Source organism: Aspergillus flavus, chromosome 2, assembly GCF_009017415.1.
Source record: "Aspergillus flavus chromosome 2, complete sequence".
Taxonomy (NCBI): Eukaryota; Fungi; Ascomycota; class Eurotiomycetes; order Eurotiales; family Aspergillaceae; genus Aspergillus; species Aspergillus flavus.
Genome location: NC_092409.1, coordinates 1202600 through 1229349, shown reverse-complemented (window position 1 = coordinate 1229349; position 26750 = coordinate 1202600). Strand labels below are relative to the sequence as shown.

Here is a 26750-nt window from a genome sequence, read left to right as displayed (position 1 = left end):
TGGGTGGCTGTACCTTCGACGCTGGACCAATGAGTCAGAACAATGAAGGCGGACTCATTCGATTCCCATGATCTGCTCCGCCTAGATCTTCTCTCCTTCACCCTGCGACACGACGGTAGTGCTAAGTGACAACAAATAGAACCCGAGGGGCAAGAAGCAAGGGGGAAATGGGAAACATTCACATAGTAGCAGCAGGACTGTTCACTGGCTAGCGTCACTGAAGACCCACGTTCCTGCAGCATTACGTCTAAACTGACTTTCGTGGACATTGGTTTGATCACCTTCAACACTGTGCCTTAAGATGGTCAGGCGCCGAGAAAAACCGAGAAATCTGATAGGGTCACAAGCAACTCCATGCTGACTTGGTTGTATCGGGCGCCAAGCGATGAGCCATCACTCGCCGGACTATACGACAGACGACCTCTTTCATTCGCGGTCACAGCTAATCTTCTACCCGCTAGAGAAAGCTCGCCCTGACCGTCAGTTCGCCTGACTGTTCCTGATGATAATGACTCAAATTAATTTGCCGCCGAACCAACGGGGAAGGGTCACTGCCCCGTGGCTCAGAACCAATACGATGAGGTGTATGCGCAGATCAGGAGGACTATCAGCCTTACACATATGTGCTAGGTGATATAAAAGAATAGACACTGGAAAATCACCACAATTGACTCCGGGCTTGTCTTGTGAACTAATAGTCTCTATCTTTTTCTCACAGCACGAAGCACTCCGGATTCACTTAAACCACAAATTTACCATCGCTCGACTGACTGCTATACCTCTTACTCTACTTTGACGCCAAAAGATCTTTTGAAACAACCTCAGGATGGATTCATTGAACGCTCAAACAAAACATCCCCCAGTCATTCAGAATCTCAGACGCTTAGGAGACCGCTTGTGGAGGAGAGATTCGATGCTATACTTCCTGACCTCCTTCCTATGGAAGCAGCCTTCACTGCAAGCAGTAGATGTCCGGCAGCATACAGTGTGGTTGTTCGATAATACCGCATACCTACGCGCCTCCCCCAATGCTAAGGGGCTGATAGAATCGTGGCACGCAGAAGTCGTGGCTTGTGTATTTCGAAGGGACAGCCGAAAGGACATGAGTAAGATCGTTGCCATGATTGCGGATCTCATTGGCCTCGACGGAGAAATAGGCACCGAAAGGGAGACACGCCATCAAATAACACGACGGTTACAGCCTTTCCTGTATCATGTTATGCCTGCACATTTGATGATGCTCGAAATTCCGCAGCCGAATAGCACTACGATCATCCAGCAACTTGGTCCCACAAACAGCAATGGCATCAGCAGTCAGGTGGTGAATATGGGCAGCCGTCACATTACAGATGGAAGTGTTGTTCGCTCGTATCTCCGTGGCTCGAGAGACAATGTCGCAATGCGAACCTACTTCGCTGGCCCGAACGGTTGGCTCGTGATATCGGACATCGATGATACGATCAAGTATACCAAAACCTCCGAGTCTACTGGAATCCTTCGAACAACCTTTGTCGAAGAGCCGAGGCCTATTGCCGGAATGCCCGAGCTATACTCTCACATGCACAGGGAACTTGCGCCAGCATGGTTCTATGTATCTGCTTCGCCGTACAATCTGTATCCGTTCTTGCGAACATTTATTCATACGCATTTCAATCCTGGGACCCTGATTCTCAGAGATTCATCATGGCTGGATATAAGTGAACTGGTCAAGTCATTCACAGTAAATACCATGGAATATAAGGTAAAACAAATCGAGAAAATCCGGCGCCAGTTCCCTCAGCGAGAAGTCATTTGTATCGGCGACTCAACCCAAAAGGATCCGGAAGCATACGCAGAGATCTATAAGAGGCATCCGCACTGGATCCGCGCTATTTGGATCAGGAAAGTACCCGATGTTCCACACCTAGAAGATCAAAATTCTCCAGAGAGATTCAAGGCAGCTTTCCAGGGTGTTCCCGACCAAATATGGAAGGTATTCGAACAACCTGAAGCAGTGTTCGACTTCCTGGTTAATTTGAACGTTGACACTACCACGCATTTCTCTCACGAGACGCATTAACTGCAAGGATATATTCACAACAACAAGTTTACCCTGCATGGTGTGTTGCAACCTTCAGGCGAACTATAACTAAAAGGTTGTTGCTGATATAAGCGGAAGTAGACCCTCGTTAGTTACGTCAACATGAGATTATCTACATCAAAAGTGCAGCGATTTCCCCACATCTCATACTCAGAACTTGACTATTAAATGAGAGTTGCGAAACTGACTTCATGGGACGGTCATAACCGCTTTCGACGGCCCTTTGGTGCACAATATTGCAATCGAGGCGCGAAGTTGTGTTGACGAGTTATATACTCGTTGCCCCGGTCGGGGTCATAGTCTTCAAATAAATTAGAGATACTAGAGTAGGAGAAATACCGACGCCGTATTACACATACGCCATACACTGAACCATAATGAAGCCAGCGAAACCCTTTTCTACCACTATGGACGAGCAAACGTTCGTCCCGGGGACTATGAGAGCCCTATATCACCGACCGGCTTCTACTGCCATCACCGATCTGACAGCTTTGGATGCGCCCAGGGTAGATTCGGGGATTATCTTCGACACGGACTTTCCTGTACCAAAGCCAGCGGCAAATCAGTATCTCATTAAAGTTCAAACAGCGGCTTTCTCTCATGACGGACTAAGACTCGCTCGAACCCTCCATCCATCGAAATCAATCCCTCAGATTCCCCTACACAACTATTGCGGCATAGTCATCAGCACTCCCACTCAAGATCACAATAAACCAGATGGTCCAAAGTTCAAAATCTCCGACACCGTCTTCGGGCTCATTAGCAACACCCGTGATGGCGCCGCGGCAGACTATACAGTCGCAACCGAAGATGAGATCGCGTTGAAGCCGAAGAACATCAGTGCCGCCGAGGCATCTACCATCCCTGGACCTGCTCTCACAGCATGGCAGGCTTTGTTCACATATGGGGGTCTCGACCCTAGCGACACACGTCATAAGCTGCGCATTTTAGTGACCAACGCCCGTGACAACGAGGTCGCTGCCCAGGCGCTTCAATTGCTCCGAGCTAAATCCCTATTCCCACACCACCGGCCATGGATTTGCGCCACCTGTTCATGCCCAGAGCACGACGATTTCCTACGTGATCAAATCAAAGTAGACGAGGTCATCGACGCCGCGCTCCCCTTACCACAGGACTTCGACCTCGCCAAGATCTTCCGCAAGAACAAATGGGAACCAGTCGACATCATCCTCGACTGCGCTGGAGAACAGATGTTCAATCTCGCCCACTCATCTGACGTCGTCAAAAATAACGGCATCGTCCTGACCGCCGTAGACGACACAGCTGTGCAGCCCAAAACCGCCGACAGAGAAGCCCAGAATCAGAAGCAAGGTCTCTTCAGTCGATTCGTTGCCTTGAAACCGGATGGGAAAGCACTAACTCGCATTGCGGAACTGGTCGAAGAGGGTTCTATCCGAGGCCGGGTCCAGTGTCTCGTGGATCTGGCCCATGGAGTGGATGTCCTGGCGTCTGAGGCTGCTGGCGCTGGTGGAGGCAGGCGGGGAGGAATGATGGTCTTCCGGGTGAACATTTGATTTCCCTTATCTTTCTCTGTTTCATATTTCTACTATTTTTCTTCTTCTTTCCTCGTTTGTTCGCATTCAGTATGTACAACCATTTCTTAGTGTCCAGCGGCATTTAGTTCAATTTTCTGACTTTTATGTAGAATGCTACACTGTTATTTTCAAATATCGTAGCCTAAATTGTAAGTCTTGATCTACGACTTACTCCAACATAAATATACACAACCGGAGACGGAGAAAACAAACCATAAACACGATTTATATCAATAATACTCACATCAAGTAACGACATACCAGAACGTAGAGAAAATAGCTCCCAAACCACAGCCAGCCAAGACAGAAAAAAGAGGAAATAGACAAATTCAAGCATACACACCACAAGAGAGCGAAATAGTCAATACCTTCCTTCCCTAAACCTGATATACACAAGAGGATCCAAAAGACAGGTAGTAAAAGAGGCAATAAGACAGTGATCCTCAGACCAGAGAAAGAAAGATAAGAGAAACAGCCATCAATGAATGAACATCGTAAAGAAGAAAAGAAGTTAATTGATTCATTAGATGGGCAAAATCGGTAAGTAAGGTAAGCTCGTAGACAAGAAGGGTAAAAAAGGAAACATGATAAAACAGGATGGAAAAGGGGAAATCATGAAGACACTGTTCCAGCCTATTCTCCTCCTACTTTCTCCCTTTGTCCGTTGCTCTTTCCTTTTTTTCATACCCTCTCGAGCCGCAAACCAGTTGGGCTTCGTTTTTTATCAATCGGGACATGGGATGCGGAAGGACGGTGGAATGGTTGGTTGTATTTTTCCCTTTCTCTTGTGCTTTTCTGGTTCTCTTTGTCCATGAGTTTGGCTTGCGTTGATGGCTAGGTATGCTTCGTGCGCGATTCTATGGAATAAACATGCCCTTATCATCTGAATGGAAAGGATATGCTGGCAATGCTAACGTGGTCGACGGGGAGAAAAAGCATGAATAAGCAGACAAGAATCAGATCGATGGAGATCAGAGAAATCGAACATTCGTAGAATAATGCATTGGACCGTATTCGACGGCTGAATCATATAAAGTCACTTCGCCCAATTCCAACCGCATACCGGAAACTACTGCTAAGTAGCCAAAATAGCAAAGGAAAAGAAGAACTCCTGCTGAAATTTTCTGGGAGAGGGATCAGGGGAATAAGTAAGATCGACGGAGAGGGCAAAGGGTGGAAGGACATAGGAGGGTGATAGATGAAAGCTCCTAAAGTAAGGAATCGAGTCTAGTAAAAACGCTCAAACATGCTGCAACAATCTGTGGGGTCTTTGTTAGTGGTTGCGAGTCAATATTCTGCAAAGGAAAATGAGCATACCTCCAACTGAAGCTCTCTGTCCTTGGCCTTGGTGACCTCCTCGTTGATTGCTCCCGCCAAATTAGCCCCAATTGCTTGCGAGCCACCCGCCCGCCGGGCAAATGGCCACTGGGAATACTCTGCCAGTAACTCATCCACTTGCGCAAAGGCTCTCTCCCGAGCCTCGTGGCTCATTGTGACAAGAGCGTTTTCCAGTACGTTCGCCGCATAAGCTGCGCATACCATCGTGATCGTCCGAAGGTAGCGGAACTCAGAGTCCTCAGGAAGCCACTGGTTAGGCGGGAGAATGACCGTTCTATTACTGCACACATTGCGCACCCGACGGTGGAGGTCATCTTTCGCGCCGCCGTCGGCGACAGGATGCGTAGCCATGTCAAAGAGGAGGAAGTTGCGTTTCTCGGTACGAAGAATGCCCTTGTCGACAAGACCCTTTGCGAGACGTTCGCGCACTTGCTTCAACTGGTAGCCAATCTTCATCAAATTCCATGTTTCACCTGCCACGCGTCCCCCGTTAGCACTCTGGACCTTCTCCGACATCGAACATAGAGAGCATCAAGTCGCACGTACCGCTCATGAGATCAATCCAGGAGTTCACACTCATCTTCTCGCTCGACTTCATCATCTTCAACGCCTCGTCCAGCAAGACCTCCCCAGTCAATGTATCGTCGACGACTTCAATCACACGATCGGCCAGGGGAAAGCGCCGTCGAGAAGAATCCTTCTGCATGCTAATACGACCGCGGAGGGCCAATTCAATCACAATACATCCTCTCAAGGCGTACGAAATGTTCTCATTCCAGAAAGACAGATAACCCTATGGATTTCCCGACCCGGTGTCAGCATTCAGATTGGGCCTCGCAACGCGCCATTCCCCTGCGTAAACGAGTAGATGAGAGCGCGAGACCAACCTGTTTATCTTTCAACCCCAGCAGTAGTACTTCCTCCATCAGCGTCAGCTTGGGCTGCTTGCTTCGTTCCTCGGTCTCGCTGAGGTCTCTGGGGTCGAATGCGATCTTGTGACCATTCTCGGTACTGGTGAAAGACGTCTCGGGGATACGGTTATCCAAGGAAGAGCCATTTCTGGAGATCGGAGAGGAGACTCGGCTGTCGTCGTTCTCGTCTGCGCCAGCGACTCGACCGCCACCTCTTCGGCGAGTCAAGCCCCCGGCTGAGGCCATGAGGAGATAGGGGATCGGAGTTCGGGAGCGGAAAGGAGAAGCGAAAGAACGGTCGGGAAGAATGTCAGGAACCGGAATCTATACCGCTATGACCTGCGACATAGACCGTTTACCAGTTCTTTGAAGGTAGCGTGGTTGTGACGGGTGAGGGAAGAATATCCCGAAAGTTTGCTGAGCGGGAAATTGTCAGGGGGGGGGGAAGAGTGGGAGGAAGAGGAGGAAGAAGGACACGAGGCGGAGAGTGTGCAACTGGAACTGTCCCGAAACGGTCGATCGATAGGAATTAATTCAGGCGGACCAGATGGAATCCCTTGCACCAAACAGACACCAGAATAGAAACTCCGATGGTGGTTTTGGAGTTAAAAGGAATTCTCAATTGATATTAAGTTACGGCTCATTCCAACTTTTGTTCCTCTCTTAGCGTCAATGCTTCTCCGGTGACGGACCACAAAAAACATGTCATAATTTATTGAACCTGGAGGGACCCATAATCCAATCTCTATACAAAGCATTGTCGCTCTCTCCCTTGCGAATCTTCTACCACTGAAATCAACTAATTTACACATATCAAAGGAAGACCATCACGCTAGGTGGTTTCTTTTCTATCTTTTGAAATATTCCTTATCAAATAGTGTCTTATTCTCTTCTCTTCGACTGGTTCCGCTCCACGTCATCCTCTGTGAAAGTCGTCAGAGCAACACGGTTTCAGATCCACTCCTAAATTGTCTTAATTTCAAGAGGGCGGTATATACAACATGCTCAATGCATCTTGAGACATCTTGAGACCCGCGTCAATTCAATCACCAACCATATAACACCAATCCTACATGCTACGGCGGTCTATATCGAGATATTGGCGCATAACGAGGTCCACAGGTAGCCTGATAGCAACCCACACCCAGAAGTAATCAATCAAACTGCATTTAAGATGATATACACGATATAATAGGGTGAAACAACACCGGCATGTATCAGCATACAAGTAGCGTTTCCACGCTGAGACCCCATGTAGATGCACGCCACCATCCCCTTCTTTTCTATCTAACCCGCAAAATCATTCAGATCTTCGTATTACATAATTTAGTGGGCTGCGGTACTAGTTAGTCGTGGATAACTCATACGCGTTGACAGTGTCAAAGCAAGGTATGACTTACCATCGGGCTGAGCAAGGATGTACTCAACAGCCTTGTCAACTGTATCAAAAGATAAGTATATAAACAGTCACCGTATTTTGCCCATCAAAGGACCGGGTTCAGATAAGACTTACCACTGTGGATGGCATCGGCATCCTTGTCGGGGATCTCAATGCTGAATTCCTGTTCGAAAAACATCAATATTCAACTCAAGGCCAGTATAATAGTGAATATGCTATATCCATACCTCCTCAATGGCCATAACAACCTCAACGGTATCCAAGCTGTCAAGTCCAAGGTCGTTTGCGAAGTGAGAAGAGCCGTTGATCTGACAGATTCAATCCCTTAGTTCACCGTTCTGTGTGCGGGTCTGAACGGGTCCGTCAAGCGCCCGGAGACAACAAAATGTTAACTAACCTTGCTGGCATCGGAAACCTATACAGTAATTGGATGTATTAGCTATCGTTCAAGTTTCCCGTAGATGATTCCGGGATGGTCTTCGTTTCCGAGGCGGGAAAGTAACTCGACATACCTTGTCAAAGTTCTTCAGAAGGTTGACTATCCGACCCTCAGCTTCCTCCTTGTTAAGACCGGCAGGAGCGGAGTAGAGACGAACGCCCTGGAAGGCAAAGCGAGGAGCGAATTGAGCGGCAGGAGCGCTGCGGATCTGGAAGGTAGCCGGGGCCCTGACGGCACGAGGCACGGAGGCCCTCAAAGAGCGGACAACAGCGGAACGGAACATTATGTCGGTTAAAGAGGAAGTGAAAGAAAGGCGCAATTGCCTGGGAATTAGGTAAAAGAAAAAGAGAGGGCGGTGGTGACGAGAAAGTAAAGTCGGGAGTGGTAGGAAAGATGGACTTTGGAGAATGGAGTTTCTGAAGTTCTGCTTTGGCGTTGCGGCTCGGGGGAAGCAAAAACCTGCGGCCGGCCAATCACGGGGCGGCAGAAAGAAATGACCTAAGCCGCCGGCAAACCACCAAAAGCGACTTTCGTGAACCTCTCCCAGTTGTCCTGTTCCCACTTTGACCCCCCAATTGATTCCCCTCACCACTCCATTCCTCTTCTCCAGTCCGCTATCTCATCCCCCGCCATGGCCTCCTCGAAGTCGGTCGCGAGGCTGGTCACCTACCGCCGGCCTGCGCCTTCTCTGTTGACCTCTTCTTTCCGTCCCTTGGGTTCAACCGCAAACTTCTCCTCCTCAGTGTGCCGGGCTGCGACCCCAGCTGGTCCCCCTCCATCCGGTTTCCGTCTGGCTCCCCCCAAGAAATGGGACGAGACCACCGATTCCTCCTTGGACAAGGCCAGCAAATACTTCCTCATGTCTGAGATTTTCCGCGGCATGTACGTCGTGTTGGAGCAGTTCTTCAGACCACCGTAAGTCGCCTTCTCCCGTGCACTATCAAGCCCTTTCAGACGCCTAGGGCCAATTGGTATCCCTCGCTGTCATATAATTCTGCTGTATATCTTGAATCCATGCTGGGACATGCTAGTTGGGATTCTCGACCGGTCGAACAGCTTGACTGATGTGATATCATAATCCAGTTACACTATCTTCTACCCCTTCGAGAAAGGTCCCATCTCTCCTCGTTTCCGTGGCGAACACGCTTTGCGCCGCTATCCCACCGGTGAGGAGCGTTGCATCGCTTGCAAGCTTTGCGAAGCTATCTGCCCTGCTCAGGCTATCACCATCGAGGCCGAAGAACGTGAGGACGGAAGCCGTCGGACGACCCGTTATGATATTGATATGACCAAGTGTATCTACTGTGGCTACTGCCAGGAGAGCTGCCCCGTTGATGCCATTGTTGAGAGTAAGCACCAGCCATCCTGAGATTATATCTCTTGAATGCCGTGACTGACATGCTACGACACAGCTGCCAATGCTGAATATGCCACCGAGACCCGTGAGGAGCTGCTGTACAACAAGGAGAAGCTCCTGGCCAACGGTGACAAGTGGGAGCCTGAAATTGCAGCCGCTGCCAGAGCTGACGCTCCTTACCGTTAAAACAATACCAGCTGCTTTCATATCACAAGGGCACTCTTGAATCAGGTGTCACATCACGTAAATCCACCTTAGAAGATGGGTTCAAAAGAATACTATCATAAAAATCAGTTAAGGGAAAGACAAACTTTTCCTTCAGAGGATATCCAAGGGTTGACACCCTCATCTTCCCACTTTGTACATATCTAACGCTTAGCCTGCTTTATTACCAGATGTACTAGTCGGGTTCACAGGGCATCCCAGTCACTAGAATTCCGGCTCTGTTCTTTTATTGTCTTGATGTTGGAGGGAAATCCCGCATGGCTTGTTTTTGTTTTCTACACTGTTTTTGTTAGGGAATAAATCTGAGAATACTTCATTTTCCTTTGTTTCAAATCTCTAAGGGCCTCTACTAAGGAGATGAGATGAAACCAAGAAAACTCCTTTGAAATTTATGAATATCAACAGGTGAATCGCTGCCTATGCACATATGCACAAATAACAAGATAACCCCCCAAAGAAGCCCAAACACCGATTCCCACACTCCTCAATTTTCTTTTACCTTTTGATCACTTTTGTTCTCCGCAGAGCAAGTGCTCATCAAGAAGGGCTGCTGCGGAAGGATATCTTTCTTTTTAGATACATAAGTTGGTATTACATACTGGTCACTCTTCATTTCTTCCCACCGGATTTGCCCTTGAAGCTTCCCTCGAAGCCGGGTCTAGCTTTTTTCTTGCCTGCGGCTGGTTTCTTGCCCTTGTTGCCCTTGTTGCCCTTTTCTTCGCGGCGTTTCCGGAGGTTGTCTTCGCGCTTTTGTTGTTTCATTTCCTTGCCCTTGCGGACGGTCTCTATGCGCTCCTTCCATTCACGCTCGGACTTCTTCTTGGCGGATTCCTTGCGCTTAAGAGCCTTCTTCAGCAGTGAAGTGTCATCCCGGACTCGTTCACCGTGAGCGCGCTTCTTAGCGTTCAGCCACATGTCTTTCTCTTCGATCTCAGCACGCTTCTCGTCGTCCATGCTTTCCAATCGGGCCTTCTTGGCCTCAACGGCTTTCAAGGCCGAAGCGGGGTCATGGGGACCATGGCGCTTGGGCTGATCGCGCACGCTGTTCAGACTGGGATCAGCAGCCTGGCCGTCGGCGAAGACGACACGGCCGAAGGAATAATTGGCGGCGCTGGAGCCCACTGACTCTGCTGGGGAGCGAGGTGAGGCGAGAAGGGAGCCCGAGCCACCTGGGGAGAAGCGGCGGGCCAATGCTTCGTCCTTCAACCGTTGCTCCTCCTCCCTGGCTTTCTGTCGTAGCTCTTTCTTGTGCGCCTTGCGTTGTTCTGCCTTCTGTCTGCGGGCTTCGATCAGCTCCTGGCGGTTTCTGGCGGGCTTGCCGTTCAGCCCGTCTGCGTGACGAGCTGCGCGGAGCTCATCAAGACGCTTCTGTAGTCGTTGTTTCAGCTCTTCGGGTGTGGACTTAAGGGGCTTTTGATCGGATGGGTTCTTAGAGGCATCGTTAGGAGCAGAAGGTGGGACAATGGAAGATATCGAAGAGGCGCCAGATTGAAGGGCAGAGGCATCGAATCCAGGGGAGTTAGGGGTAGAAGAGGAAGACTGTTCTGTTTGCTCTGGGTTAAACTCGAGAGCGAGACCCTCGGTCTCTTCTTCATCAACGTCGTCATCATTATCGTCATCCTTTACGGGTGGCTTTTCTTGCTTCTTGTTCTTATCACTGGCAGGCTTCGACTCTGGCTTCTGTGCAGCATCGGCAGTAGGGGTTTTAGCCTCCTTGTCTTGCTGTTCTTTCAGCTTTTCCTTCTTAGAGGCTTCTTTAGCCTTTCTTTTCTCTTTTTGTTGCTCTTTCTTCTGTGCCTTTTTCTCTTCCTTTAGCTTCTTACGGGCTTCTGCCTCTTCCGACTTCGCCGAGTCTTCGGATTGCTTCTGTTTCTTTGCCGCATCGGCCCGCTTCAGGCCTTCCTTAGGCATTTCTGAGCCGAGATCTTCATCCTCAGATGATGCAGTCTCATTATGACCCTCTTCTTGACGCTTGCGTTTCCGGGCGTTCTCTTCCATTACGTCTTTAGCAGTCTTCGCGGCATCGGGGTCCAATTTCGCCCGTTTCGCCTCACGAGCTTCCTCTTTCGTCTGCTTCTTGCGTTTCCATTGGTCCTATGAAGGATATGGGTGGTCAGCCACGCCTGGCGCAGAACAAGCCGGAGACCGTGGGGAAAACGGGACAAAAGGCATCAAAGGCAGCAGGCAGTAGAATCACATACACTACCATCCTCCCCATAATAATATTTCGCCGGAATCAACGACAAGAGACCATCAAAAGCCTGGGCGTGGCTACGCAACCGATCCTATATAGCCAAAAAAAAATCCCGATCGTCAATTTTCAATTCTGGGACCGGAATACCATACCACAAGAATCATAGACGAACAAGGGGAAGAAAGCCCACATACCTCGATATCATCCATTTTTCCTACTTGAATCGGAGATTCACAGTAGCTCCGTTCCGGGTATTATGTAGGATTGGGTGATTGTCGCCTGGACGTTGAGGGGGGTTTTTTTGTAGTATGGACGCGATAACTCTCGAAAAAATTGGGTGGGCGGTTCGAAATCTTGGCATTCTTTTTCTCCGCTTGCTTTTTGCTAGTGGTTCACCGCCTGCCACATCGTGGGCTTGCTGACTTATCATGTCGACTAATTTAACTTTATTTGTTGAGTATCTCAGATAGATCTATTTAAGTTCAACTGAAGCCGGAATTGGTCATTGAAAGAATTGCTTTAGTCTGTGGTCAAATATCATTCTACCGCTACAGCATTTCTCCTCATGAGACAATTTACTTCACTCCGAATTCAGCCTGACTGACTGCCCTACATGAGGTATCAAAATTCTATTGTTGTACAGTGACAACTTAACAGTCAGAATTGAACACCCTATTGATCCAATTTATCCTTCCTGAGATGAAGAAAGCAAATAGACATTCTATCCCTTGAGTTCAGCACAAATTCATGACGCAATTGGCACCCCGCTATAAATTCAATCCAATCCTATGATGCATTTGCAAGCTCCGAAGCGAAAACACCCTGCTGTATCTTCCATACTTTATCCGATAACAGGTATAGTGGCATGTATGTAGGGAGAATCTTTCCCGTATCTCATATGCGCTTCCTGTACTGCATCTAAGCCTAGGCTACTGGTTCCAGCCATGTAGCATATAACCACCTGACCTCCTCACTTATGGGTATAAAAAGTTGTATCAACAGGCAAAGAATCATCAGAGATCAACTGCCAATTCCTCGGGCACATCTAACACCGGACAGTCCTCGCTCCTTATGTCCGTGATATTGTCATACGGGAACGGAATGGTCCAGATCAAATCAAACCTGCAAGAAAGACCTGGTCAGTACTAAGAATTCTCCTCATATAATCAACGCTTTATTCCAGCTCTCCCACCACCACGACCAATATCAAGAGGAATATCAAGGGTAGCGAGATCAACGTACCGATCCTCAGGATACTCAGGCGGATCATCATACCCCAACGCCTGAACCAACTCTCTCATCTTTCCATGCCGCCAGGAAATCAGGATATTGCCGGGCCCGTCATAGTCGTTGACTGCTTCTGCGACGCAGTGGACTTTGTTCCGCTTGCAGGAAGTGTCGACGGTTAGACCGAGGTCTGTAGCTAGTGGATGAACGGTCTCGTAGGAGCGTCTGTGTTCTCCTTCTATCGGATTGGTTAGTTATCCTGTATACGGGTGGGTACTTGTTTTCTTCGCGTGTTGTGTGTAGTGCTCAGATAGGGGAAGCTTGTAGAGTTGCAGAGAACACTTGCTTTTATTAATATGCGGTGCCATTATATAGCCAATATCGTAGGGTGAAGCTTCTCCGAACACTTCCCGGACGCATTCAGCTCGTTTCCAGCCATCTGCGTTTAGTCCACTGTCTAGTGGATCGCCTGGCTTTTCGCCATGACGGATGAGATATACTGTTGGGGGGTAAGAGGCATAAGTTAAACCGTGGAAAGCTGAGAAAAGAACAAGATGCAAATATAAATAAAGAGTAGTAGCCATTTTGTGCCAGCTAACCTAATCTATAGGCCTAACCAGAGAACAGAAAGAAGGGGAAAAAAGCATTTCAAAAACAGCTCAGGTGAGCTCAACCCCTTTTAAGTTCCGTACCTTCGAAAGGGAAAAAAAAAGAAAGAAAAAGCAGCCCGACAACAACAAAAAAAAAATATCGCACGAACATCCCATACCGCAAAATTATCTCCGCCAGCCGCACGGCAGCCCTACATCATTCGGCGCAAGGGGGTGTGATGATCGGGTCATCTGCCTATTATGAACAGCTTTATATGCGATCTAGTGGATACCACGACGAACACCATGAGGTGAGCTCAAGAGCCATTCGTCATAGGTGCTCAATAAACACCCTACTAATATGAGGTGAGTGGTTTGTTAGGAGGTCAGCCGCGACCCGCAAAAAGTAAATAGTTTGGACCTCTGAGTATGACCCTGCCAATCCAAATCTGCCGTCTTGTTGATCGCCCATGCAGCAGCGGAAGTCACATGATGAGGGCTTTTTCCAGACGTCTGAATTTTGAGTTGAGATATTTTGTTTTCGCGATGGATCTTTGGTGTGGTTGGGTTTCAAAATGTGTTTCGGCTCAAGGACTAAGATGTTGTGAAATTGCAGGAAGGCCGCTTTGTTATTTTTCTTTCCCTTGCGTTTGTGTTCTGGTGACCCGCAGTTTGCGCGTGTGGGATGTAGATCTTGTAGTGGTGGGAAGCTTGGACCTTCTGTTAGTATGATGATAGGAGGATTAGGGCTGATCTCTTGCGTTGGGTGACAAAGAATTTGAATTTCAATAAGAATTAGAACAGAGAAAGATTTGGCTATGAGTAACTGGGTATGAAATAAACTCTATCACCCGCATATTTGACCCCTATTTTCGAGCAGGACATTCCCCAGGAATGTTTCGGAAGGCTTGGTTTCACATTCAAAGAACTTGTTTGCTAGTCAGATTCTATCCGTACTGAGATCTTGTTTGTTGGAGCTATGGTAATTACTTGAGACAAGGCTATACAGTACAATGTACCACCCCACAGCTAGATGCAAGAAACGTGTATTCCCATAGTCATTCTGGGTGGTTTTTCAGGTCTCTTAAGCATATATACACAACTAACATCGTACTAGGATCTGTGGCCCTTAATCATTCAAATTTGAGTACTTGCGTACCATATCCACAACCCATGATACCCATATCCACCACCAAGACATACAAACAACCACGGTAAATCGAAGCCTTGATTGTATTTCTTGGAATTAGGCCTCACCGGCCAGAAGAAAACTTCAGCTGTGCTGCTTGCACAATACTGGGATAGTAGAAATAGGGCCCTTCCATCACGCCGCGCTCAGCCCTACTGCTAGCTGCTAAGTCAAGCTGATTGATGTAAGTAAGGAGCAAGGAGAGCAAGGAGAGCAAGTTGAAAATATCTCATCTGGCAGTATTAGCCTACTGATAGTAGTATTTTCATCACGGGTATGTGGATAGAATCTGAGGTTCTCAGAAGAAGTCGATGTTGATTTCAGAGTTTTGAAGAGTTCATTGATAAGGCAGTGACTTGAATGTATGCCAAGTATGTGCTGGTGATGACATAGCTCAAGAAATTTGGCAAGTTGCACGACATGCGTGATTTATGTGGGATGTACGGGATATGTAGATATATATCCAGCCGTCATCCGACGACTCTGTTTTGGTTAGTATTAATGAGCCGCAAAGACATTCGATAACAAGAGAGTGCTGTAGAAACTCAGCCTCGCGCGTTGGTAGATAGCAGCTGAAATCTTGCCCGATGACGAAACTAGTGCAAGGCGACTCTATTCGGGGCATACGTGATTCTGTATGGCTGGCTCTCCAGCCACCATAAACCTGCCATATGTAGCTAGCGGCTCTCGACACTACGTAGATCGACTCACAGTAACATCAGGGACCGTGGCTGAGCCCGGAAGCTGCCGAGAGTCTAGAACTCAGGGACGAACACAATGAGGCTATACTTGCAGCGTGTTCCTGAATTTCGTGCTCCTCGTCGCTGCTTGTTCTTCGAGCCGGCTGGTGCTAAGGGCTGAGAGGCCCGGGATATTGGAAACTATCTTAGGAGTAGCGCTTACAGTATCCAATTATAGTTCATCTTCGCCCCTCAGGTAGATTAGCTACTCTCCACTATGGGCAGTACGTACTCATACCAAAATCGGTAAACGACCTCGCCTAGGTACCTAGTGTAGTAGCAAGGAGAAACGCAAAGAATATGGCTGCCTGTTAGGAACGTCGGTATTACCGCGTTCCTTGGTACAGTATGTATGTATGTATAATACATCCATTATGCACTCACCCGAGTTGTGCCGGAGGGGTTCGGCAAGCCCGGACCGCAAGTTATAAATTGTCAAATTTCAAGAACCCGAGGTTCCGAGAATAGAAGCTTCTGTTCTCGCGCTGCAATCATAATAAGATCATCATACGGAGTAGTGTGTCCTAGTCTCCTTGAATCCTGCAATTAATTAGAGAATTTGACGTCATGCAGTTGTTGATAGGGCACAGCCGCAGTGTGTGGCTGTGAGGTGCCACTGTATGTACGGAGTACCTACTGTGTACAATGGCGGGGCTTAGTACAACTTATCAGTACATATTACATACGATTGAGGAATGAATTACTACCGAGTCGAGTATGTGGGATCAACTGCACCAGTTAAATGACAACAAAGATGCACTAGTGGTGTTCTGCTCATTCTCGGCTTTGTATCACTAGACCTGAAGAGGCATTCTTTTCTCCGCCGAGAGCCTTGGGTTCGTAGGCAACCAGCCGAGTAAGACGAGGGGCAGCGAATTTTCTCAAAATTACCGAATGGAGGTAACATCGTGACGATCGTTAGAAGTTTGGCGGGGCATAACTCCATACTGAGATGGTCATTATGATACCGATTGCGTTACTCAGCCCTGTAAGCACGGGACACACACATGGCCACAGTGTGACACAGCCACCCCGCGCGCTTGATGTGAATCTGTCTTGGAAGCCATCGAACTACCTTAATGACACACTAAAACAAAGTGACAGGTGAAAGGACAGTCATTGTGTGGAGTGACAAAGTTGACGGGCAGACGCCACTGACACACATACACACACGCATGCACACGCACAGCCTTGCAGGTTGACAGTACGCGTACCGAATCTGGTATTATTGGGCGCTGGGAACAAGTGGAAACATTGGGGCTTGGCACACGGGGAAGATTCGCCTTGGGCTCATGGTGGGGTCTTTCCCTCTTGTCATCAGCAACTCAGCCCTGTGCTCTTAATAGATCATCCTATCAAGTGGCCAACCCATTTCCTTATAAAAAGGCTCTAACAGCCCCGTTCTCTCGATCTTAATTTCATACTTATCCATCACTCTTCATCCATTCAAACTTTCTTCATCCATCACATACCAACTCTACACTACACATCATGTCTGGCTACGATCAGTACAACCAGCAGGGCGGCCACTACGGCCAAGGCCAGCAGGGCTACGGTCAACAGGGCTACGGTCAACAGGGCTACGGTCAGCAGGGCTACGGTCAGCAGGGCTACGGTCAACAGGGCTACAATCAGCAGAGCTACGGACAGTCTTCTGGATACGATCAGGGATACAACAGCCATAGCGGTAGCTCCGGCTCTGGTGCCGCCAACGACTACTACGGCGGCGGCGGACAGTCCGAGCACCACCAGCAGTCTTACGGTGGTCAGCAGCACTATGGCCAGCAGCAAGGATATGGTCAGCAGGGTGGATACGAAGGGTATGTGTCTTTTTATCAACACCCACCTTTACTCTAGTGGTCCAACCGACTAACTTCTCTCCTCACAGTTCTGGTGAACAGGCTCCCGGCGGTGCTCAGGAGGGTGAACGTGGCCTCATGGGTGCTCTTGCCGGTGGTGCGGCCGGTGGCTTCGCTGGCCACAAGGCTGATCACGGGTTCCTCGGTACAATTGGTGGAGCGATCATGGGTTCCATCGCGGAGGACGCCATGAAGAAGTACAAGGGGAAGAAGGAGCATGAGCAGCAGCAGCAAGAGTATGGCGGCTACGGTGGCAGCCAATATGGTGCCCCTCACTCTCAGCAGGGTGGTTCCGGTATGATGGACCAACTTGGTGGCTTCTTCAAGAAGTAGTAAACCCGTTCTTGTCACCTCACCTTTCCACGATGATCCCTTTCCGCGATACGTGAACTAGCTCCTTTCGACTTCTATCTCGTTCGGCCGGGTTCGCACGTTCTTTATGTTTTTCAGTCTGCCTTGCTTACACGGACATGCTCTGGGGATACACTTCTTGTTTTTTCTCTTCGATTTGTTGCTGCATCTGGGCTTATTAGCTCACTTACGATGAGACGCGTTGTTCACTGGCTTTTTTATTTTTTATTTTTTTTACAATTATAACTATTGCTATCTTGAATTAGACTATTATCTACTTGAATCAAAGTGGATATTAGCGTCCAGCTTCACAACAAAGTAAATAGCCAAGATTACAGAGTAGACACAGTTCCTTCTGCAAATGATACCTATCGTATTAAATATGACAAAACCCACCACCCACTCGGGACTACTAATCAACCCACATTACATGCAACTGTCACCTCATCCACCACCCCAAGCGACTAACAAACCACCAATTGAACGACTTGTACTACCTCCGTGCGATTCTAGATCGTAAGGATAGGTCATAATTTCTCCTTCCCGTAGTAGTCCCCTTCATCTGACGAAAACTCGAAGGCCACCTCATTGAAGCGGGGTTCTCTCATCGTCGTGGCCATGACCCTATATTAACGTTCCGGTCTAATGCACAAGGGCCCAATAGTTTGCTTCGCTTCGGGATATTTTTCCATAGTGATCGACATCTTCGGGTTTAGGTTGGTCTACGTTATGTTGTGCGTTCTGTTCTTTCCATGTGTATCATATGTACTGGTTGGTATTTTACGTAGGTCACTAAAGATAAGTAAATACCTCAATTGCCAGCATTACTTGAAATGTATACATGCGACATGCATATCCTATATGTACTACAGTTCTAGATAGTAATTTCCAAGTATAGAGTAATGTAGTTGTTTCCATGACAAATAGATAAACAGTATTTAGTTATAACCCGATATGGTAGAGAAAAGAGGCAGTAAATGCGTCATATTGGTAATACATGTTTGTTATAACACCAGGCGAATCAAGGAATTTACAATGTTCTATACAGTTACAGTCCCATAAGTTTGCTTCAAGGCTCACACGTGCGCAGAGATAAGGTTGGAAAAAAGAAATTAAGACAGGAGGAAGAGAGTAACGCCCAAAGAAACGCTCTTCATTACTGGTCTTTAACGGGGGTTTCCGGGGCCTGGGCCTGCGTTTGAGGCTGTTCTGGTTGAGGTTCGGCGGGCTTTTCGGTTTCAGGAACCTGGGTCTGGGGCTCGGGTTGGGATTCGGTAGACTGCGAGGTTTCCTGGGGGGTCGAGGCCTGTTCAGTTTCGATGGACTGAACGGCTTCGTCGAGCTTGTTGGCAATTTCGGCAGCCTCGGCGTTGGCGGCGACGTTTCCTGCTTCGATTTGGGCGAGCTCGGCGAGACGCTCGGGAGAGAGAAGGTGTTCAGGAGTGATGGGTGGGTAGGTTAGGACTCCGTTCTTTGCATTCTCCAATCTCCTTTGTTGACCGGCTTCTCCTGCCCGTCCCAGGACACCGGCGATAACACCGATGGCACGCATGCTGTCGTCGTTTGAGGGGATAGGGTATGTGACGCGGGTAGGATCAGCATCCGTGTCAATGACACCGATGGTAGGGACGTTGTTAAGACCACACTCGTGGAGCAAGACGACGTTCTCGAGAGGGTTCAGACAGACCACCAGGTCAGGTTTGAGGACCGAGCGGTCAGCCAGGGCTTCCCTGTACTTGGGGATTTCTTCATCCATAGCATTCACGACCTTGGTCTCGCAGTGGCCCAGGATCTGCTGTCCATTGGTCAGACTGCCGGGGATCCATCGCTCGAAAATGTGGTAGCCCTTGGCCAGTTCTGCGGCGCGGACCACGTATCTCTTTTGACCCTTCCGTGTACCAACGAAGAGGATCAATCCACCGCGGGCTGCAACTTCCTCTACCACTTTGGCCGCACGACGCAGGTACGCCGCGGTCACGTCCAGGGAGATGACGTGGATACCGTCTCGAATACCGAAAATGTAGCGCGAGTTCTGGGGATTCCAGCGGGACGTCGAGTGTCCGAGGTGTGTCTGAGAAGCGAGGAGCAGTTCAAGGGTAACGTCGGAAGGCTTAGGAGGGTTCCGGATGATATCCTCTGGTTTGTACGCGTCTGTCACGCTGCTGCCAAGGTCTTGGAATTTGAATTCTATGAAAAGAAACACACAGTCAGTCGACATGCTCCAAGGATGACTACCCTTGTGAAATGTAAAATTGCGAAGGCTTACTTCGCTCGCCTCGTGCCTTCCAGGCCAACTGCTCAGCGCGCCTCCTTGAGATTCTCTCGGGAACAGCATCATTTTGATAGCGGGACTCGATCTCAGCAGAACGCTCCTTGATACGGGTCTGGAGTGTGGTGTCGACTGGTGGTTCGGTTGAGTAGAATCGGTTCAGCGAGTTCAGAGTCCGAGCCTGGCGGTTGAAGGCATGAAGCTGGCGGCCTGAGTCGGAGAACAATTAGCGGACTTCCTTCTTCAAAGACCATTGATGTGATCGCAATTCGTAGTCAAGCTTACTCTGCCGCATACACAGTTGCCGGGCAATCATATTGTGCTGTGTTAGGTTGTGAAGCCGATTACCACCAGCAATAACTTCCTGGGTTATCTTTCCGCTCGAACTTTTGATGTCGGGCTTGGCGAGCCTTCTGCCTGAGGCATCCAGGAACAGCGCTATACCCGTTTTGATATTCATACTTCAATCTCCGGAGTACCCCATATTATTATTGTCGGCTCGAGGTTTAAGATGGGATACACATAGGCAAGGTATCCTGTTTCTAACATTGATCATCGAATAGAAACTCGTACGTTTTGTTCGCGCTACATTCAACCAACTGGCAATACGGAGTACAGTTTGTGCATTCTCACGAGGTTTCGATCGAGTTTACAGAGTAGCTGTTGAGTCAAAACCCCCAGAAAACCTCCCATTCGGAGCAGGTTCTCACGTTTTTATTGAAACAACATTTTCGTATAACTCAAGGGCCAGTGCTATCACGGACCAGAGGTGAGAGGAAGAATTGAACGCATGAGGACATCATATCCATAAATTGAGCCATCTATCACCTGAATGCTAAGACCGAATGACCAAAACAAGCCACTCCAAACTGTGCGTGTTAAAGAAAAAGGAAGTCTAATAGCTTTTCCCTTATTGTTGAATTCGAACGAAAATTGGATATCAATAATTCGTGGTAGTAAATAAAAAGATAACGTGAACGAACAATGGGGTCAATTTCGGGGCAGTTGATTTAACCCATTGCCTTCATGGCAAGCTCGACACTAAAGTCCAATTGTTAGCAACTTCCACACGGGAGGCTTCCAATTAAGGAAAACATATGAACATACACGACGAATGTTCCAGCCGACACAGGCATAGCTCTCAGCAGAGTGGGGCCAATGCCCTTCCAGAAGCCAGCAAGACCCTCGACTGCATAGGTCTTCTTGAAGCAGTCTGTCATGCTCTTGAACTGTTGCTGAGCCCCGAAGCCATCGCACTGCATCTTACTCTTCACAACGTCGAATGGGTAGCTGCTCAACCAAAGCGCCTCACCTGCCAACCCACCGTAGGTGGCGACCTTGAGACTGGAGATATCCTCGCGCTTGACATTGTTGCGCTTGGCATCTTGGTTCATCAAGTATTCAAAGGTCAAGAACCACATGCCATAAGCCTGTATTTCACGGAGATAGGTGACGTTCTGACCACGGTAGAGGCCCCGCAGGACGCCTCCCTGAGCAGAGAGCTTACGGATGCAGTCGATAGGGCCATTGTATAACCGGTCTGCGCCGTGCGGCTGGGTCTGCATACGAATACGGATATGTTCAATAGGCCCAGACAGAACGGAATTGGCGATACCCGCGAAACCGCCAGCCATGTAATATTGCCCGTAGGAAAGGCTACTATCGGCATATTTCTTCTTGTTTAATTCCTCCAGACGCCTCCGGGCTTCATGGAAAGCACCGAATTGCACGCTAACCTGGTTAGAGTCAGTCCCTAGCCTCTCGAACTCGGACTGAGAATAACGGATCTCCGATAGAGATAATGGTTATTGGAGCACTTACACAGGCACCAATTCCAATCAAGGGGGTTAGTGTTCCCTTGTAAAACGCGGCGGGACCCTCATTCTTGAGAATCTTGCTCGCACAGTCAAGGGCGTTGGCATACTGAGTGGTTGTTTGCAACCGCACTTTGACAATATCTGCGGGGGTTAGATTGCTCCACTACCTCACCGGCTATAGTACATACCGAAGGGTTGTCCTATACGATGATTAGCGACTCATCATCAACGCTATTTCACAAATCACCAAAATAAACAAATTGGAAAGAAGCACACTGTGTGTACTACAGATGTTCCCGCGAAACTACAAAAACTATGACTCTACACGTAATAAACCAAATTGCAATGACAAAGGGTATCTCAACCCTGTAGAACTGACAATGATCTCAACAACGTACCAAGAAGAACCTGAGCAATTCCACCAGCTGCACCAGCACCCAAATCCTTAATGGTGCGCAGCGCTCCGTCGCTCTTCTCAAAGTCCTCGAGTGCCCTCTCTTCCATATTGGCGATGATTCAGTAACTAGTTGATCGGGGGCAATTGGGGCAACAGCTGAAACAGCAGAAAGGAGTGGAGAGGAGAGAAAAAGATCAATGGAGCAGGGAGAATGTAGAATATAAAAAAAACAGGTCCCCCGATGTGCTTATCAGAATAAACGATGGCGCGAAGTAATGGGAAATAAGGGCCTCCGATTCGGCGGAGACGCCGATGCACGTGAGGCGGGCGGGAAAGTATTACGGAGTTTGTGCTGAGCTACGAGAGACTTTCCCTTACCGGCCGGAATTTTGCCCCGAGGGAAACCAGTGACAAGACAACCCACTCCTTGTCTCTCCATTATGCACCGGCGTGCGGCTTTGGAGGTGAGCATTCCCCAAACGGTCGATTCGATTCCGCTGTCCACATTCGGAGTAAACATCTGATTATATTCTTCTACAGTTATCCCGCCGTCATGGTGTTGAGTGGACTTGCGCCGCCAGGCACAGAGATGTTCTTTTCTCTCCGAGATTACCGTACCTTCCCCGGCGAAGCTTTCGTTCTTCCCTCTTAGCCTTCAACTCATCCGAATCATCTTCATCGAATGCAGGTAGCGAAGAAGCAGGCTCCAATGTTGCGACCCCAAAGCCCAAATTTGGTGCTCGCTGGGGAACCAAACAAGCACAGAAGCCGGCCGGTCTCAGCCCAGCAGAGCAAGCGATGCGAGATGCTTTATTAGCAAAGAAGGCCGCAGAAGAACAAGAGCAACGACGACTGCAAGAAAAAGAGCTACGTGCATCACAGCGTAGAGCGGAATCGCGGGCCGATTGGAACCGACCTCCAAGGCGACAGAACAAGCGACGTCCTTTCGACGATGGGGAGAGCCGATCACTGCAGCCTGATAAAGATCTAGAGGTAAATACCAGACATGTACCGAGAAGTCTGCGTGCTTCAGACTGGATCTGCCCGGACTGTCAATATAACTGTTTTGGGAAGCATCAGACTTGCCCATGCTGTAAAGCTGTCCGACCAGATTTGGCGTGGCCGTCGTGGCCTTCCAAGAATCCGGCGCAGAAAATGGAGAGAACCCGCAGGGCTGAAACGCGCAAAGCTGGCGCTTCAGAAGAAACCCTAAAGATTCGGAGACTGGGTCATGAGATGCTGTCCGATATGGACCAAGAACAGGGTGGTTCCGCAGCAGTTACTAGACGGGAAAATGCCATTAGGACATTTATGACTAGTAAGGGAAAACCACTGGGAGCGCGGCTTGTGTACGATCTCAAAAACGAAGAGGAAGAGGCGGAAGCTCGAGAAGAAAGGATTGCCGAGCGTCGCCGTGAGCGACAGTCCAAACCCAAGCCAAAGAAAGCAGATACTCCGGTGGATCCATGGTCCTGGGATCCGTCCTCACTCAAACTAAATGATGACACCGATGTTACTCATTCCGAGAAGGCCTCGAAGCGTCGGGATGGCCGTAGGCCACGGCAGTCCGAGGCTGAAGAGGATGACGAGGAAGAAGATGACCGTCGCCGTCGCCGCGAGGAACGCAAACGGCTGAAGAAGGAAAAGGCTCGGCAAAAAGAGTTAGAGTCGGCTTCAATTCCACTGTATCTACCGGAGTTCATCAGCGTTAGCAATCTTGCGGATGTCATCGGAGTGCGGCCCGCACAATTTGTTCAACAAATGGAAGATATGGGCTTTGAGGGTGTCACATACAGCCACGTTCTTGACGCGGAGACCGCCGGCCTTGTCGCAGCCGAATACAATTTCGAGCCCATCTTCGAAACTGCAGAGGATGAGGATCTGGCAGCTGCACCCGAGCCTGAAGACAAGTCCATCTTACCTTCCAGACCACCGGTGGTGACTATTATGGGACACGTTGATCATGGCAAAACTACTATTTTAGATTGGCTTCGAAACTCGTCGGTGGCCGCGTCAGAACACGGAGGCATTACACAGCACATCGGTGCTTTTTCTGTCGCTATGCCCTCTGGAAAGACCATTACATTCTTGGACACTCCTGGCCACGCTGCATTCCTGGATATGCGTCGCCGTGGTGCAGATGTCACTGACATTGTAGTCCTCGTAATCGCAGCAGATGATAGCGTCAAACCCCAGACAATTGAGGCAATCAAGCACGCCACTGAAGCCAGAGTTCCTATCATTGTCGCTATCAGTAAGATTGACAAGGAGAATATCAATCTCGAGAAAGTCAAACAGGATCTTTCTATCCACGGTGTACACGTCGAAGACTACGGCGGCGACGTCCAAGCGATTGGCGTAAGTGGTAAAACTGGCCAGGGCATGTTAGAGCTCGAAGAAGCTATCGTCACGCTTTCGGAGGTTCTCGACCATCGAGCGGAGGTGGACGGCAAAGCTGAGGGGTGGGTGATTGAGGGGACAACCAAAAGCTATGGCCGTGTGGCGACGGTGCTCATCAGACGTGGTACACTACGGCCGGGAGATATCATAGTCGCGGGCACAACCTGGGCTCGTGTACGCACTCTCAGGAATGAGGCGGGCGCCGCAATCTCCGAAGCTACCCCCGGCATGCCAGTCGAGGTTGACGGCTGGAGAGAACAACCGTCTGCTGGGACTGAACTTCTTGAGGCTGTTGACGAGCAGCAGGCCAAGGACGTCGTGGATTATCGACTGGAGAAAACCGAGACTCAGAAACTAGGCCAGGATACCGTGGCGATCAACGAGGCACGGCGTGAAGTACTCGAGAGGCGCCGACAGGAAGAATCCGAGGGCATTGAGACTGCCGGCTCTGTCCAGGAGACATCTGGCCCTAAACCAGTGCATTTTGTCATCAAAGCAGACGTCGGCGGATCTGCAGAGGCTGTCTTAAACTCGGTCACTGCGATTGGCAACAACGAAGTCTTTGCTAATGTGCTCCGTTCCGAGGTCGGTCCAATCAGTGAGTTTGATATTGAGCATGCAGCTTCAGCAAATGGTCATATCGTCTCGTTCAATATGCCTATCGACCCTGCCATGTCTCGTATGGCAGAAGTTCGAGGGGTCAAAATTATGGATCATAACGTTATCTACAAACTCATTGACGATGTCAAAGCAATCTTAAGCGAACAGTTACCTCCGTCGGTAAGTCACCGTGTCACTGGAGAAGCGGAGATCGGACAGGTATTCGAGATCACACTCAAGGGGAGAGAGAAGACAGCCATTGCTGGATGTAAAGTACGCAATGGCATAATTAGCAAGGCCAGGAAAGTACGAGTAATCAGGGGCCAGGAAACAATCTTTGATGGTAAGCTCCCCGTCCCGTTTGACTGGGTAAAACTTTGTTTCTACAAGTTGGAAGCTGATCTTGTTCTTATAGGCTCCATAAATTCCCTCAAGAACGTCAAGAAGGACGTGACCGAAATGCGTAAGGACACAGAATGTGGTATCGGCTTCGAAGGCTGGACTAGCTTTGCCGTCGGTGACCATGTTCAGTGCTATGAGGAGATCTACGAGAAGAGATACCTATGATTTTTCTCCACTCTATCCATCCATCCGCAGGCTCTTTTTTTGACCATTCTTATGACCTTTCTGGTTACTGTATTGCTATTGGCGTTTTGACTGCGGATCGACTCTTCTCTTCTGTCGGTGTGGGACTTACATGTTTAATTGCTTGCATCTGGGCCGGTGTATTTGATTGATATAAAGGGTGGCAGCAAAAAGCTGCGGGACATTATGCTTCACGGAGATTCAGTTCCCATGTACAATATACGACGCGGTGGTCTACATAGATATCTCATCAAAATCAATTATATGTATAGTAAGGTTAAATTAGCACCTTAATAAACTACACATTCACCTGACACAAGTCTCCTTCCTGCCACGGAAATTAATACGAGCAGTAGATCGTCTCCATCAAATTAGCACAAGCCCGTAACCAAACTTGAAGGTAGTAAATAGTCTACCCAGATCCACTAACCCTTCCCAATACGCACCACAGCACCAATCCTCAAAACAGTTTGAACCCATAGACCCTCTTGTATACATTATCCGAGCCTCCGAGTCAATATCAATAGTCGGGAACACGCTAGAAAAAAGAAACCCGCCACGTAAAAGATCGGCCGCTATCTCCACAACAGGAAAACTGTTCCGGAATCAGGCAGTGGCTATTGCCAGATAGCTTCGGTGCCTTGGTAAACGTTACAAATGCGGCGTCGATCCACTTGCTAAGTATATTGTTTGGAACTTTACGTTGCAGACCCATTTTAGGGTTCGGAGCCGGTATCCCCTTTAGGAAGGGACCGAGGTTCGAACTTCACCTCGTAGAAACTGATTTTCTGATTACCTCGATGGTGAATCGAGCTCTGGTTTTTGGGTTCGTTATGTGCCTTCATCTAAACTGTACTGTTTTTAGAACAGACGGACAAAAGGAAGGAAAAGGAAGTATGTTGCGAGTGTGCGAGGAGATGTGCTGTGTGGATGTATCACTATTCAACGGATCACTTGAGATAAAATCCTCAAGGCTTGACAGCCTAGCCTTAGCTGCTCACCAATGTTGGCTCTTATATTTCATTCGCTATGAGTTTTCCATAGAACCCATTCAAGTATTTATTCTGGGAGTTATCTTGTCCACCGTGTGAACGAAAGTGGAGTGTCTTTCTGGTTTTGCTTTCTTGCTAGTTGTTACTTCTATGTGATGCATCTGAGGCACAGGTATCCCTAATGCCAATGCACAGCGATATAGCCCACACAGGACACTATTTGATAAGTGGTCTC

The 26750-nt window shown here is 48.8% G+C and overlaps 11 protein-coding genes across 11 annotated transcripts; 5 read left to right on the top strand and 6 right to left on the bottom strand.

Annotated features, from left to right (window-relative positions):
* The first annotated feature begins 298 nt into the window (after positions 1-298).
* On the top strand, positions 299-2289 carry F9C07_1187398 (actin filament organization App1-like protein). Its single transcript, XM_041284551.2, has 2 exons — positions 299-2099; positions 2162-2289. The coding sequence occupies exon 1, from the start codon at positions 827-829 to the stop codon at positions 2057-2059; it is 1233 nt and encodes a 410-aa protein (XP_041142261.1). The 5' UTR covers positions 299-826; the 3' UTR covers positions 2060-2099; positions 2162-2289.
* Positions 2290-2487: 198 nt separating this feature from the next.
* Positions 2488-3615, top strand: F9C07_9825 (putative zinc-binding oxidoreductase; the record flags this gene model as incomplete). Its single annotated transcript, XM_041284550.1, has 1 exon — positions 2488-3615. One exon carries the CDS (start codon positions 2488-2490, stop codon positions 3613-3615), a length of 1128 nt encoding a protein of 375 aa, XP_041142260.1.
* A 134-nt stretch (positions 3616-3749) lies between these two features.
* On the bottom strand, positions 3750-7027 carry F9C07_2277010 (Golgi phospho protein 3-domain-containing protein). The gene is made up of 4 exons (XM_041289296.2): positions 5862-7027; positions 5521-5767; positions 4954-5447; positions 3750-4895 (listed from the first exon to the last, which is right to left on the bottom strand). Exons 1-4 carry the CDS (start codon positions 6129-6131, stop codon positions 4845-4847), a joined length of 1062 nt encoding a protein of 353 aa, XP_041142259.1. The 5' UTR covers positions 6132-7027; the 3' UTR covers positions 3750-4844.
* On the bottom strand, positions 7028-8174 carry F9C07_2277009 (putative acyl carrier protein). The gene is made up of 6 exons (XM_041284557.2): positions 7797-8174; positions 7682-7699; positions 7512-7592; positions 7399-7447; positions 7286-7324; positions 7028-7219 (listed from the first exon to the last, which is right to left on the bottom strand). Exons 1-6 carry the CDS (start codon positions 8004-8006, stop codon positions 7212-7214), a joined length of 405 nt encoding a protein of 134 aa, XP_041142258.1. The 5' UTR covers positions 8007-8174; the 3' UTR covers positions 7028-7211.
* A 180-nt stretch (positions 8175-8354) lies between these two features.
* F9C07_9822 (23 kDa subunit of putative NADH-quinone oxidoreductase) lies at positions 8355-9266 on the top strand (the record flags this gene model as incomplete). Its single annotated transcript, XM_041289311.1, has 3 exons — positions 8355-8638; positions 8807-9072; positions 9136-9266. The coding sequence occupies 3 exons, from the start codon at positions 8355-8357 to the stop codon at positions 9264-9266; spliced, it is 681 nt and encodes a 226-aa protein (XP_041142257.1).
* A 648-nt stretch (positions 9267-9914) lies between these two features.
* On the bottom strand, positions 9915-11888 carry F9C07_2217336 (putative 60S ribosome biogenesis protein Rrp14; the record flags this gene model as incomplete). Its single annotated transcript, XM_071509688.1, has 3 exons — positions 11694-11888; positions 11507-11590; positions 9915-11399 (listed from the first exon to the last, which is right to left on the bottom strand). Exons 1-3 carry the CDS (start codon positions 11706-11708, stop codon positions 9915-9917), a joined length of 1584 nt encoding a protein of 527 aa, XP_071363599.1. The 5' UTR covers positions 11709-11888.
* Positions 11889-12203: 315 nt separating this feature from the next.
* Positions 12204-13321, bottom strand: F9C07_9820 (putative phosphoglycerate mutase family protein). The gene is made up of 3 exons (XM_071511949.1): positions 13073-13321; positions 12742-12964; positions 12204-12621 (listed from the first exon to the last, which is right to left on the bottom strand). The coding sequence occupies exons 1-3, from the start codon at positions 13308-13310 to the stop codon at positions 12513-12515; spliced, it is 570 nt and encodes a 189-aa protein (XP_071363598.1). The 5' UTR covers positions 13311-13321; the 3' UTR covers positions 12204-12512.
* Positions 13322-16736: 3415 nt separating this feature from the next.
* F9C07_9819 (putative high expression lethality protein Hel10) lies at positions 16737-17437 on the top strand (the record flags this gene model as incomplete). Its single annotated transcript, XM_041289310.1, has 2 exons — positions 16737-17065; positions 17134-17437. The coding sequence occupies 2 exons, from the start codon at positions 16737-16739 to the stop codon at positions 17435-17437; spliced, it is 633 nt and encodes a 210-aa protein (XP_041142255.1).
* Positions 17438-18611: 1174 nt separating this feature from the next.
* Positions 18612-20184, bottom strand: F9C07_9818 (putative 40S ribosomal protein S2; the record flags this gene model as incomplete). The annotated part of the gene is made up of 3 exons (XM_071511948.1): positions 18612-19642; positions 19722-19934; positions 20010-20184. The coding sequence occupies 3 exons, from the start codon at positions 20182-20184 to the stop codon at positions 18612-18614; spliced, it is 1419 nt and encodes a 472-aa protein (XP_071363597.1).
* A 550-nt stretch (positions 20185-20734) lies between these two features.
* F9C07_2197835 (carnitine-acylcarnitine carrier protein) lies at positions 20735-22045 on the bottom strand (the record flags this gene model as incomplete). Its single annotated transcript, XM_041284552.2, has 5 exons — positions 20735-20765; positions 20832-21460; positions 21546-21682; positions 21730-21741; positions 21940-22045. The coding sequence occupies 5 exons, from the start codon at positions 22043-22045 to the stop codon at positions 20735-20737; spliced, it is 915 nt and encodes a 304-aa protein (XP_041142254.2).
* A 240-nt stretch (positions 22046-22285) lies between these two features.
* On the top strand, positions 22286-25810 carry F9C07_2277003 (putative mitochondrial translation initiation factor). Its single transcript, XM_041289309.2, has 3 exons — positions 22286-22402; positions 22479-25281; positions 25354-25810. The coding sequence occupies exons 1-3, from the start codon at positions 22379-22381 to the stop codon at positions 25503-25505; spliced, it is 2979 nt and encodes a 992-aa protein (XP_041142253.1). The 5' UTR covers positions 22286-22378; the 3' UTR covers positions 25506-25810.
* The last annotated feature ends 940 nt before the right edge of the window (positions 25811-26750 follow it).

What these genes read in the sequence shown, in the direction of transcription:
- F9C07_1187398 (XM_041284551.2), top strand. Translation starts at nt 827, where the DNA reads ATGGATTCATTGAACGCTCAAACAAAACATCCCCCAGTCATTCAGAAT.
- F9C07_2277010 (XM_041289296.2), bottom strand. Translation starts at nt 6,131, where the DNA reads ATGGCCTCAGCCGGGGGCTTGACTCGCCGAAGAGGTGGCGGTCGAGTC. An exon ending in TGGGGTTGAAAGATAAACAG is followed by an intron (nt 5,768 to 5,861) that starts GTTGGTCTCGCG and finishes GGAAATCCATAG; the next exon opens with GGTTATCTGTCTTTCTGGAA. An exon ending in ACAGAGAGCTTCAGTTGGAG is followed by an intron (nt 4,896 to 4,953) that starts GTATGCTCATTT and finishes AAGACCCCACAG; the next exon opens with ATTGTTGCAGCATGTTTGAG.
- F9C07_2277009 (XM_041284557.2), bottom strand. Translation starts at nt 8,006, where the DNA reads ATGTTCCGTTCCGCTGTTGTCCGCTCTTTGAGGGCCTCCGTGCCTCGT. An exon ending in TTGTTATGGCCATTGAGGAG is followed by an intron (nt 7,448 to 7,511) that starts GTATGGATATAG and finishes TTTTTCGAACAG; the next exon opens with GAATTCAGCATTGAGATCCC. An exon ending in TGCCGATGCCATCCACAGTG is followed by an intron (nt 7,325 to 7,398) that starts GTAAGTCTTATC and finishes CTTTTGATACAG; the next exon opens with TTGACAAGGCTGTTGAGTAC.
- F9C07_9820 (XM_071511949.1), bottom strand. Translation starts at nt 13,310, where the DNA reads ATGGCTACTACTCTTTATTTATATTTGCATCTTGTTCTTTTCTCAGCT. An exon ending in GGCACCGCATATTAATAAAA is followed by an intron (nt 12,965 to 13,072) that starts GCAAGTGTTCTC and finishes CCAATCCGATAG; the next exon opens with AAGGAGAACACAGACGCTCC. An exon ending in CCTGAGTATCCTGAGGATCG is followed by an intron (nt 12,622 to 12,741) that starts GTACGTTGATCT and finishes TCTTTCTTGCAG; the next exon opens with GTTTGATTTGATCTGGACCA.
- F9C07_2277003 (XM_041289309.2), top strand. Translation starts at nt 22,379, where the DNA reads ATGCACCGGCGTGCGGCTTTGGAG. An exon ending in ACCGGCGTGCGGCTTTGGAG is followed by an intron (nt 22,403 to 22,478) that starts GTGAGCATTCCC and finishes ATTCTTCTACAG; the next exon opens with TTATCCCGCCGTCATGGTGT. An exon ending in CCAGGAAACAATCTTTGATG is followed by an intron (nt 25,282 to 25,353) that starts GTAAGCTCCCCG and finishes TTGTTCTTATAG; the next exon opens with GCTCCATAAATTCCCTCAAG.